This window comes from Diabrotica virgifera, chromosome 6 (assembly GCF_917563875.1).
Source record: "Diabrotica virgifera virgifera chromosome 6, PGI_DIABVI_V3a".
Classification (NCBI taxonomy): Eukaryota; Metazoa; Arthropoda; class Insecta; order Coleoptera; family Chrysomelidae; genus Diabrotica; species Diabrotica virgifera.
This window is the reverse complement of record NC_065448.1, coordinates 14,557,497-14,571,061: the sequence shown is the minus strand read 5'-3', so window position 1 is coordinate 14,571,061 and position 13,565 is coordinate 14,557,497. Positions and strand designations below refer to the sequence as shown.

Below are 13,565 nucleotides of genomic sequence, written 5' to 3'. Positions count from 1 at the left end.
CGTATCTCTGTCAACAAGTGCATTGGAGTATGAACCAAGAATTGTGTTTCATATTTTCCCTAATTATTTTCATTGCTCTTTAAATCGACAAGGAACATAGGTATAAAAATCTTGCATTCGAATGCATGCTTATGTAATTTCAATTATAAATGTATTTCTAATTTTTAAGTTTGTTCGTCTAATTCCTACAATCTCTAAAATTCAAATAAACCTTACGAAAATATGTACCATTATTTAGGGATCAATTGGTGAGAACTGGATGAATTTAGTGTGAAATGTTTCAGGTGCCTTTAGTTGACTCTGGTAGATGTTTTCAAATAGCAGTTTGTATCACATTTTTTGAAGTTATACTTCTTTACCGGCGATAGAGGGTGATTTTTTTATATGTTAAAACCTATCAGCCCGGCGCATGCGCATTATAACTTTGTTCTGATTGGATGTTCAAATGACATGTCAAAAATTATCCGATATGGCAGCTGTGGTTTGGAGGTAAAGGTAAAGGTAAACAAATGTATAATATATTAGTTTTATTGTTGTGAGGACAGAAACAAAAAAGTTTATAATATTGTAGTGACTTTTAAATAGTTTTTAAAAGCAACAGGTACGTAATAATTGTTAATGTATCATGGGTATAAACCTACCTATTTGATCTGCCAAAATATATAGTATGTAATACTTTTATTTATATAATTTGATTACCATCAAAATTTCTATGAATATTCACCTAATATATTGTTTTTTTACTCTATGTTTTGTTGTATTTTTTCAATTCTAAATCATTTCAATTCAAAATTAAAATAATTTGATCAATTTTCAAAATATCAAAATATCACAAGTTTAATCCGTTTAGTTAGTCGATCTTCGTAAATAATGACACATAGTGTCCGTGGCTAAGCGGAGAAGGCGAATGAATTCCAATACCAACCGCTCTTATCAGCGCTGGTTCGAGTCCCAATAGAAACTATCTTTTTTGTTTTTTTAATACATTTTATGATTGTAAGTATATTTATTATATAATTGTATTTTCAGAAAATACGTATTTAGTTAAAAAAATTTTCGACAATTAATGTTCAGACATCATTTGTGGCTTGTTTAATGTGTTTGTGTGTGTTTTATTCTTTTATTATTTTAATTTTTGGCACTGTTCTAATAAAAATGTTTGAGAAGTAGTAAGTATAAATTAGTTTAATATTTAAACAAAATATAAATAAAAAGTATATTAATTTCGTTCAAATCATATAATAGAAGTATAACTTCTTACGTGCGTACAAAGTACACACACATTCTTTTTTTTTGTGTTTGTGTACACAAATCACCATTTTATAAACATCTACAGGTTAACATAATTTCTTACTTTCAATATTCATTACAATAAATTGTGGTTTAATCCGATACTCATACCCATGATTATTTGATTTATGTTGTGTATTGCTAGTTGCATAATAATAGGAACTGATTTAAAAATAATTCGTAGCATGGTATTTTTTAAATACGTAAATAAATATGGAAATTAGGTTCGCACAGTAAATTATAAATTTTATAAGTTTTACTATTTGGTAAAAACATCTAATTTATGGAGAATAAAAATAATCAAAATACGCCTGCGCCTATCACTTTCCAAAAGACAAACTTGACAAACAGTTTGTTGTCAAAAATTTGAATTTTTGAGGTTATATTGATGCGAATTAAATTTACATTGCAAATAAATACAGATAAAGAAACAAATATAAGAAAATATAAACAATTAGAAAACAATTTGTGTTATGTTAATTGGTTTTTAGTATACTATATTTTGAAATGGATGCTTTATTTTGAATTTACACCTAATACTATTTGGAAAAAACAATAATGGATCAACAGAGTACTTCAAAACCGCCTTTTTCAAAAGGCGTCCAAGTATGTACCGCAGTTTATAAATATCTGGTCAATTACTAATACCCACATCATTTTAGGTTGCAAGTTTGGTTGTGGAGTCCAAGCCGTATCCCCTATTTAAAGGAGTTAATACTATTGGCAGAAACAGGACAGCTGTTGTTAATATTAAACATTTGGTGAGTATTTTCCTTAAATGTACTAAGGATTGATCTCATTACTTTCCACATTCACTTAAATATTTGATGTTTCTCATGCATTCAAAATTCCTTTAATTTCTTGAATGCATGACTCTAGTTGAGTCACAACGGTTTCCACTTACAGGCTGATGACTCAATTTCTGAGTCAAGTGCGCCATATGACAATTGTTGCAAGATATTCTTAACACCTTGGCTGCGTTTAGAGATATTTATAAACTTATGTTGAGTGTGTTATGAGTTATGAGGCATAATATTATGTCCCTTAGTGAACCTTTGCCACACAGTCAATGCAGCCAAGCGTTAGTGTAATATATACAGAGTTGGGCTAAAGAATGGAACCAAGCAAATATCTTTGAAACGAAAAGAACAATATTTTTGAAACTTTGCATGCAAGTACAGTGACGCAAAACGCATCTGTTGCTATACTTTTTGTTACTAGTTCACTTCCGGTTTCACCGGAAATACCCTTAACTTATTTACTTTAAATGGGACACCCTGTATATTTTTGCAGATTTTAATAGAACTTTTTATTTGTAATTCATAAATACCAAGTTTGGAAGAAAAAACTATTAAAACAAGAAATAAATCTCTTTACAGTTAAAAAATAGGTTAATTTATTTACGTTAGACCAATGATAATAAAAATAAATAAAAATCATTTCAAATGTTGAAAATGCCCGCCATTCACCTCTTGACAACGTGCAAGCCTATAAATAAATTCTTGAGTCACTCTTTCCAGAATTTCTCCACGTATTAGATCACATTCATCAATTATTCTCTGTCTCAAATCCTGCAAGCATGTTGGTCTATTAACGTAAACCCGTGATTTTAGATAACCCCAAAGAAAAAAATCTAACGGGTTGAGGTCAGGAGAACGAGCTGGCCACTCTAGGAATCCTCTACGTCCAATCCATTGATTTGGAAAATTCATATCCAAAAAATCCCTAACCCGTCGATCATAGTGGGGAGGCGCTCCATCTTGTTGAAACCAAAAATTTTGTGGTAACTAGCCATTCTGTTGAAGTGTAGGAATAATTTGGTTATTTAGTAAATTTAAATACTTGTCACCATTCAAATTTCTGTCTATGAAAAAAGGGCCTATTAGTCTATTTTGAACAATTCCCATCCAAACATTTAACTTTTGTGGATGTTGGGTATGTGCTTCAATAATCCAACGAGGATTCTGATTCGACCAATACCTACAGTTATGGCGGTTAACGGTTCCATTTAAGCAAAAAGTTGCCTCATCGGAAAACACTACATTACTTGCAAAATGTTCGTCATTGTTACAAATGTCCATCATTCGTTCGCAAAACTCTAGCCGTCGGTCAAAATCATCATCTGACAATTCTTAAATTGTATCTAATACGGATGATATTTTTCCATTTTCAATATTCTCCTTACAGAAGGTTGGCTTATTCCATGGTTTAGTGCCAAATTTGTTGTGGAAGTTTGAGGTGATTCCTCTAAATCAATTGCAATATTTTGTTTAATAACTTCGTTCGTTGCAGTCCGTGGTCTTCCAGTTTTTGGCAAATTTTTGACTATCCCAGTTGCATTAAAAAGTTTCAATGTTTTAGTAACCGTTAAACGTGATATAGGATTTCTTTCAGGATGCAATTCATTAAAAATATTACACACCTCGTCATGAGTTCTAACATGATCACCATGACCGATTATCATTAATATTTCAATCCGATCTCTTTCACTTAAATTAACCATTTTGAATAAAACTTATTTCTGTCAATTAGTTCAGTAACAGTTACCTTCTTCTTCTTCTTCTTCCTCTTTATAAGCAATTCTGCTTGTTCATTGGCGGATTGATACCTCTATGGAAGGTTGTCGCTCCATCTTTTGCGCGGTCGGCCGATACTTCTTCTGCCGATTGGTGATTTATCTCGTGCTATTTTGACCACACGTGTCTCCCCCATTCTGGTTATATGGTTGTTCCATTCTTTTTTTCTATTTAGTGTCCATTCGTTTATACACTGTACGTTACATTGTCTTCTAATATCTTCGTTCCTCTTTCGATCTCTCAGTGTATTTCCTGTAATTCTTCTCAGTACTCTCATCTCTGCCGTTTCCAGTAGTCTTTGTGTTGTGGCTGTATCGGGTCTTGTTTCTGATGCATATGTCATTATTGGTCTTACACTGGCTTTATAAATTCTTGACTTCATCTCAGTGTTAATATGTCGGTTTCGCCATATAGTGTTATTAAGGCATCCTGCCAATCTATTTGCTTTTTGTACTTGATTAACAGTTACCTACTATGCTAAATTCAAATAAATACAACAATAGTTTTAGTCTATAGTATGGATGGTAGTACTCGTTTATTTTTAATAAAAAAAATTATCTACAGACACTTTTTAACTATTTTTTTCTTCCAAATTTGGTATGTATAAATTAAAAATAATAAGTTCTTTCAAAATCTGCAAAAACATACAGGGTGTCCCATTTAAAATAAATAAGTTAAGGGTATTTCCGGTGAAACCGGAAGTGAACTAGTAACAAAAAGTATAGCAAAAGATGCGTTTTGCGTCACTGTACTTGCATGCAAAGTTTCAAAAAGTTTGTTCTTTTCGTTTCAAAGATATTTGCTTGGTTCCATTCTTTAGCCCAACCCAGTATTTATTTGTCTCGTAACGCAGCCAAGGTGTTAAAAGGTGTTTACAGTTTTGGTTTTAAAACAGCTCGGAAGTACAATTGACGCTATGAGAATGCAAAGTGGCCTAACCCCCACAACCTACAAATTTACTAAAACGCTTTTATTACATTAAATATATCCCTTAATGAAGTATTTTTAGATGCAGAGTGGCTCAAGCATTGGCTGCTAAAAGCATTTTGGTAAAATTGTGGGCCGTGGGTTAGGCTACTTTGCATCTCATATTGTCAATTTAAGTATGGATGTGTAATTTCAAGAGCATCTAGACCCAAAAGTGCCCTAAAAGGCCATAGAAAATGTATATTGTGTGACTTATCTGAATATCAGTTAGAAGAATTGCTGAATTCATCTGATAGTGATATCAAACTATTTCCGGAAAGTGGGAGTTACTGTGGGACTGATGATAATGAGTCAAGTTCCTTCGAAAAGGAAGCCGTAGATGAAACTAATTTAGAAAATCTTAACTATTCACATGCTCACTCAAACAAAAATGGAACAGTGGAACCTCGATAACTTGGATTAATCGGGACCGCAGCAGATCCGGGTTAGCCGGAGAATATGGTAAAAACTAATAAAATATGGTATACTTACAGATAAACTCCGTTATAATTGAAATAACATGAAATATATATGCACAGTACACATCTAAATTACGTATAGTTGTATAGAGTATAGAGTATTGTTCATTTCTTGGTAAAAAACTCATGTGTAGACAAAAAAACACGCAAACACAAACCTATCTGAAGCACAATTACAGAACGGAAGCGAAAAATACAACTGTACTACACACAATACAGTCACAATCGGAACAATGTTATATTATTTAAGAACAGTGGAGACTAAGACCATTGTTTAAAAAAGAATTTTTTAAATAGTCTTTTAGTCTTTTTTGAACAATGCTAAGGCAGTTTGAAATAAATAAAGGAATACAGGTGCCTGTTGTCTCTGATAATCCGAGACAGTGAATGTCGCTCTGCCGCTGTGTGCCTTGAGTCATTTTTACTATCGTATAGTTCAAATTACACAAATACACATTATCTCTCATTATTATATTACATACATTTTTATTGTTGAAATGTTTGTCTGATGAAAATCGGTCCGGGTTATCGGGGGCCAACTTATCGGGGTTCCACTGTAATATAAATTATGTATGAATATAAGCAAATATAAGATAATGGAGGAGAAGGGTACAAGAGAGATCTGAATGGAAGGACATAGGCAAACAGGCAATGACCCATCCAGGGTTATGATGCCAAAAGAAGAAGAATAATATAAATTATGTGCAATTATGGAGTGATTTACCGAAATTCAATGATTTTCAATTTTATGGTAATCCTGGGCTAAAAACAAGTTTACGTACAGATAACCCTTATGAATTTTTCAAAATTATAATTCTTTACTGATTACTTTGTCGAACATAAGTGGCAGAAACAATGCATACGCTGAAAATTTGTTTTTGAATAAACAAACAAAAGAGCACTCCAGAATAACTACCTAGACACCTTTAACTGTTTCATCACTAAAAGTATTTTTGGGTTTATGGGTGTTCTTTTCTAGTATGCCAACTACGAGTTATCCCATAATACTATAATGAGTTTAAATAAATTTGTTATTTTAGGCCAGATTTCTTAAAAATGTCATGGCAGTCAATGTGTTAAGAACATAAATTCACATGAGTTCATCATTTGTCATCATCATATATTTTTTTACTAATAGTGGGTACTTTTGTGTCAAAAATTCAGAAAATATTCTAATATATGTACAGAGCGACAAACAAGAGTTGGCGGCTGACCTTCTCGTATTCTGCATTTGTCGCTGTGTATTTTCACTCAAGGTCACGTGCCAGCACTGGCTTGTCGGCTTGTACCTTGTACCTACTTATAAATTAGAGTGTAAAATATATTTTATGAGTAAATCTCATCAATTGTTTCTATAACTTTTTTTATTTGTTTTATAGACTGTAAGCCAGCATCAAGCTGTTATCGTGGCCATAGATGAAACACAGATGTACATCAGTGACATGAATTCTTCTAATAGTACATTTATTCACAACTCGAAAATGATTCCTCTACAGTTATATAAGTTAGCCAACAATGATGACATTAAATTTGGTGAACTTAATGCCATTTTTTCAAATGTAAGTATTAATTTTTTTAAAACTTTAAATGTTGTAGACAATATTAAGACATTTCATACAAGTAAATACATTTACCGACAATTTAACAAACATTTATTACAATATACTTGACATATACCTTCCAGATAATTTGTTTTTTCTTTTGTGAGAAGGGTCTATGATCTGGTTGTCATGTACTTGTACCATTTTTATATCCATTTTTATTCTACGAGAAACTGATAGCATATACTGCAAATCATTTGCATTTACTTTAACCTAATATTTTGTTTTAATCCACAAAAATAAATTAACAAAATGAGTACTAAAACTACCCAGAGGAAGTAATTAACAAAAATTTAACAGCTGATACTATGACAAAAACAATAAGTTAAACACCAACTGCAAAAGCTGTTCTCCTGTTTTAAATAGCATTTAAAACATGAGAACAGCTTTAATAGTTAAGACATAAACACTAAGATATTAAATAATACCAGATCATTTAATTTTTAACCATCAATAAACATGGAATATGATAAGTATAAATTTGATGGTAATACGATCTTCACAGATGTAGCTGCCATAACACATGTTCCCTTGTGGATAACATATTTTAGATAACATGAATCATTTTTCAATGGTATGTGTGGATTTAAGAAATTAATTCAGTTAAAAGCTATAACTTAGAAAGTCACGTATCTATAGACTTCTTACTACAAAAACATGCTTACGTCATTCAAGATTTTTGATGTTAGAGCATTGCCAAAACATTAGAATATGACTTTTCATCATGGCCATGTTTCTTGTACAGTGAGAGGCTAGGCATCTAAAGCCTTAATTTCTTTATAAACAATCTCATGCTATACCTACAATATTTTCTTCGTGTTAAATATTATTCAGTACATGCATCTCTTACTTTTAACCTTGATATATTAAATGATCTGATAGAACTCATATTCTAATTGTTGTTCTGAAGCTATTTCCTTGTGGCATTTTTATAATCAACTATTTATAATGGGAAATAAGCCACAATTTTACCAAAAAAAGATTTTATTAACATTTCGAAGCCCAAATTGGGTTTCGTTGTCAATATACAAAATACTACTAAAATAAACAAAAATGTTGTTGCTAAGTAAAAAAAATCTTCTAATAATTTATTTAATCTGACTCATTTATATTGGCAATTCAGAGGTATATTATACATTTTAAAATAGAAGACTTTAAAATGATATCGTCAATATTTATGACTTGCGTTCCTGGGACGACTTTACTAAAAGATAGTTCATTCGATTACATGAAATCAATCCCAACTCAAGAATATCCGTCGCAAAAAAATCATAGCATGTGATCTGTCTTTAAAAAGACAACCAAATGCAACGATGACAGTAAAATTCTCGCGTTAGAGATTCCATAGTAAATCACGAGGGAGAACCAGGAAAAAACCTCGTGATACTATCCCGACATCGTAAGTATTTGGTCTTACATTTAATTTACTTTCAAAAAACTAATACCAAATTCTGACTTTAATATGTTTAAATTATAAATAATATTAATAATACATAGATGTACAATAAGTAATACTAAAATATAAAATTTGTACTAACTCGATATGTTATTGACTTACTAATCGTGGTATTTTCTTTCTATTGACTTCCTCTTTCAGTATGGGTAACCACATCCTACTGCATTCTACCAAGGAATTTGCGACACAATTGGTTTCATTTAACATAATTAGAGCCGCTTCTTTGATTTTTCTCTTTTTACTATCTGATTCTTTCAGGACTATACTTGAATCTCTCCATTGAACTCTATGTTCATTATCCCATGCGTGTTGACATATTTGAGATCTATCGAATTCTCTATTTTTAATATAAGACTGATGTTCACTTATTCTAACGTTTAATGGTCTTGATGTTTCACCTAAATAAAATTGTTCGCATTCACATGGTATTTTATAAATGCAATTCTTTGTTCTTTCTTGTTCATTGTTTTAGGTTTAGTTTTAGATAGAATAGATCTCAATGTGTTTGTTGTTTTGAATGTTGTTGAAATGTTGAATTTATTGCCTATTGTTTTAAGCTTCTCGGATAGTCCTTTTATATATATGACATTGATATTTTCCTCGTATTATTTCTTGTGAATGTTGTAGGATCCCGTTCTAAGTTGTTCTGTTCGATCCAATCTTGACAATTCCTTATTTATAAACGATAAAGGATAATCATTTTTTAATAAAACAGATGTTAACAATTGTTTTTCTTTTAAAAATGAATTTTCGTTATTATTCATATTCTAATGTTTTGGCAGTGCTTTGACGTCAGAAATTTTGAGTGACATATGCATGTTTTTGTAGTAAAAATACTATATACTCCCATAATAGTAACGTAAGACTTGGGTAATTACGAAATTCACATAACAACAAAGATACACACAGATCATGATGGAATTAATTTCTAGTAAAAAATTCAATTCTAAAAATAATAATGAAATTATGACGGCGCTAGAATTGTGGAATTTTGAAAGAGTTAACAGTTTTAAAATCAGTTCTTACCAATGAATCACCCTCTCTAATAAATTGTTGGAATTATGGAGAAACAAAATTTTACCAAACATGTATAGATTGTGTGAGTGATGGTTACTTAATTTTTACAGTATGTTCCTTCAGGATTGATATTACTTGAATAATATTCAGTCGAACCTGCTTATTAGAGTACCGGTTATAGGAATATCTCGGTTTATGGAATATTAATTCGAGGTCCCGAAACGTTTCCATTTAGCCTTTAATAAATTTATCCGTTTATTGGAATATGATTTAGTAACCTAATACCGCTTTTTAGAATAATTTTTTCAGGTCAACAAATACATTTTTACGTACAATTTCCTAAAAATTTTAAATTTGCCTGATATAATGGTTTGTCGGTAAGAGCTTCGAAAGCCTGCTGTTTTGTATATTATTACGGTTTGTCAGGTACCTAATAAACACTTTATTACTGTGTTATGAGTAAACGCTCCTTTCCCACAGACAATTCCATCGTATGCCGACAAGATCATAAAATAATTTCATTTGTCTACAAATTTCTATAGGTACATTGCCACACACTTGGCTGTTTTTAGAAACAGCATTTTTCTATAAGATTATTTATTACCAATAGTTGATCGTTTGTTCGGAAGTCTTTTCTAAAACCTAATTCCCATTTATTTTCTAATATTTTTGCTTGGCACGAAGGCTATTCTAATAAGCGGGTTCGACTGTATTTAAATAGTATTTTTTAATTTAGTTAATTAAGTTTATTATTTAATTTAGTATTTTTAAACTTAACTTTATACTTAACTAAGGCTACTTATTCACCTATTATTTTTCCTTTGTAAGACACTACAAATATCTGCATTTTCTTTTTCTATACAGGGTGTCCCAGACTAAATTATCCACGTTATATCTCTTAAACGAATAGAGATTTTCGAATGGGACAAAAAGTGTTCTATTCTACTTGTAATACACTTTAATACGGCGTAGAAAAAAATCATCCCCTAAATATTCATCCCTTAGTTACAACCCCTAACTTCAATTTTTTTAATAGCACCCTGTATATTTTTTATAGTTTTGGATGTGGTCTTCTATCGTCTATTCAACACATTTTTTGAAAATAAAATCGGTTCGTACATAACCAATAAAATATCAGTTTAGTTTTGTTAATTATGTGTCCCAGACTAATTTATCAAGGCTATATTTCATAAACGAATGGAGATTTTCGAATGGGACAAAAACTGATCTATTACATTTGTAATACACTTTAATATGGCGTAGAAAAAAAATATCCCATAAATATTCATCCCTTAGTTACAACCCCTAACTTTATTTTATTTTTTTAAATAGCACCCTGTAAGTTAGGGATGATTATTTAGGGGATGAATTTTTTCTACGCCATATGAAAGTGTATTACAAATGGAATAGATCAGTTTTTGTGCCGTTCGAAAATCTCCATTCGTTTAAGAAATATAGCCTGGATAAATTAGTCTGGGACACACAATTTAAAAAAAATAAACTGATAGTTTCTAGGTTATTTACGAACCGATTTTATTTTCAAAAAATGTGTTGAATAGACGATAAAAGACCACATCCAAAACTATAAAAAAATATACAGGGTGCTATTAAAAAAATTAAAGTTAGGGGTTGTAACTAAGGGATGATTATTTAGGGGATGCTTTTTTTGTACGCCGTATTAAAGTGTATTACAAGTAGAATATATCACCTTTTGTCCCTTTCAAAAATCTCTATTCGTTTAAGAGATATAGCGTGGGTAAATTAGTCTAGGACACCCTGTATATACGATTTTAATAGATGTCGATAGTCTATTTATTTGTACTTATATTAAAATCTTATTTTAGTATTTTATATCGTCATTAATTAATTATTTATATAGATTGTAGTCACAGACCCAACCCAAAATGATGCTGCTGAGGCCAGTCAACTTTCACAGACACAAAATTTTTATTCTTCAGATACACAAGTCCTAGTCAACCCTACGGACATTACTAGTACCGGTGTAAATAATGACCAAACAGTTAGCGATATTAACATTCACGAAATGGCAACCCAAGTTGTAGAATTTCATCCGCCACCCGTTCCAAAACCTAAGAAATTTCATTTTAAAAAAGTAGTTCAGACTCAAGTTAAAGATCAAGAAAATCACGTGGTTCAAATTCCAGGTAACGAGGTGGCTAAAAATGAACCAGTTCAAAATGTAATTATAGAAACTGTATATGGCATTCATGATCTTCCAACGCAAGTACTCAACATTCATGATCTTCCAACGCAAGTACAGAGTTTTGTTCCGACATGCAGTAAAGAGGAAGACAATATCCATGAAATGGCCACTCAAGTTTTTAATCATTCCATACAACCTGACGAAAATCCAATAGAAAAACTACTTCCTGATAATGAGAAGAATGAGGAAACTGATAGCACATCAGATTCCAATACACAAATAATGACTCAGGAAGAGATGGAGGCTATTTCTAAGAAATTGAACGATACAACTGTTCCTGTGTCACTTGTAACACCAACTGATACTCAAGAGTTACTAAACAGTATTCAGGAAAGTATTCGAGAACATAAAATTTTAAAGGATCGAGAAGATAAAATTTTTGATAAATTGAACACTAAATTTGCAAGTAAAACCATTCATGACAGTCAAGAGCCTTCAACGTCAGGTGTGCAAAACAATTGTAACGAATATGATGATTCTTTTGCTAGTTCAATAGATAGTACTAAAGCAGAAGACTTCGCTATAGAAGAAACATTTTTAGATAGTTTTCAAAATAATGATTCAATGGACTTTTTAATTGCAGAAGCTGAAAACCTTGAATCACAGCCTACATCACAATTATTAAAAAGTAAAAATAGTCAAAATGAACTGGACGAAAACATATCTGCTCATAAGTCACCAGAAAGAGATCCAGAAATTAATTGTAAAGCTACAGATAAAGCTCTAGAGCAAGGTGGACAAGGAAAAGATGATAGTTCAGACTCAGATACTGACTGTGAAGATGCGCTTTTAGAAGACTTGTCACTAAGGTTAAGTGCGAATAATAGTCATGAGGCAACATCAACAGATCCACAGATGAAATCTACGGATCCACAGATTAAATCTACAGATCCACAGATCAAATCTAATAAAGATTTTGATGATTTGGATGATTCTGACTGTATACCAGCCACTCAAGATTTCTTCGCGAAAGAATTAGACTACAAACCGTTGAAATCCTCACAGACGAGCAATGTACAATCTTCTGAAGAGAGTTTTAAGTTGGGATTAACGGAGCTTATGGAGTTTCCAGAATTAGATGATCTTGACAATGCAAAGAAGCCCAAATCCCAAGAAAAAAGAAGTAGTTTGGACAAACAGGGAGTAGAGGATTGTAAAAATATAGATAGTGCACAAAAATCAGATACAACTACAATAAATGATGCGGATCCAAAGATATTGGACACTTTAGATGCCTGTTTTGAGGCCACGCAAGAAAACGATGACGTTTTTCTTGCATCCACTCAACTGGTGCCATTAAACGAACCTAGTGAAAGAAAACAGCCTACAAAAGAAGATGTATATTCCCTGCCAACCCAAAAACTAAACGATGATGTTTATTTAGAACCAACCCAACAGATCGATGATGTTTTTCGTCAACCTACTCAACCGGTGTCGCCAAAGAAGGTTGTTGATAGAAAAAAGCCTGCTGAAGAAGATATATATTGCCAAGCAACGCAAAAATTGGATGACGATGTGTATATAGAACCAACTCAACAGATTGATGATGTTTTCCTTCAACCCACTCAACCAGTGGCATCAGGTAAGGTTCTTCTTCTTATATTAAGCCTCTTGATCTGTTCTTAACCGATTTTGAGCTTGTATTCGTAGCTGTGATGTTGACTGCCAGCTATCTCCCCACCTTTTAAAGGGCGTTCTTATTGGTCTCTTGCGTGTTGGATTTGAATCTCTGGCTATACGGGCTATTCTTTCACTATCCATTCTCGTCACATGCTGATTCCACTCTCGTCTTCTCTGTCTTCCTCACCGTACTGTCTTCTATGTTACAGTGCAAATGCAATGGTGACAGTAAAATTCTCGCGTTAGAGATTCCATAGTAAATCACGAGGGAAAATCAAGAAAAAAACGTGATACTATCCCGACATCGTAAGTATTTGGTCTTACATTTAGTTTACT

General features: G+C 31.9%; 1 protein-coding gene across 2 annotated transcripts in view; it reads left to right on the top strand.

Moving 5' to 3' along the window:
* The first annotated feature begins 1,530 nt into the window (after positions 1–1,530).
* LOC114325364 (uncharacterized) overlaps positions 1,531–13,565 on the top strand; it is a 44,463-nt gene continuing 32,428 nt past the window's right edge. Inside the window, exons 1-4 of one of the 2 annotated variants that reach the window (XM_050654400.1) lie at positions 1,531–1,896; positions 1,953–2,051; positions 6,691–6,870; positions 11,265–13,196. In XM_050654400.1, coding sequence (XP_050510357.1) covers positions 1,849–1,896; positions 1,953–2,051; positions 6,691–6,870; positions 11,265–13,196 — 2,259 coding nt within the window. In that variant the 5' untranslated portion in view covers positions 1,531–1,848. The remainder of the gene's footprint in view (positions 1,897–1,952; positions 2,052–6,690; positions 6,871–11,264; positions 13,197–13,565) is intronic. The other variant, XR_007698943.1, reaches the window with a different exon arrangement.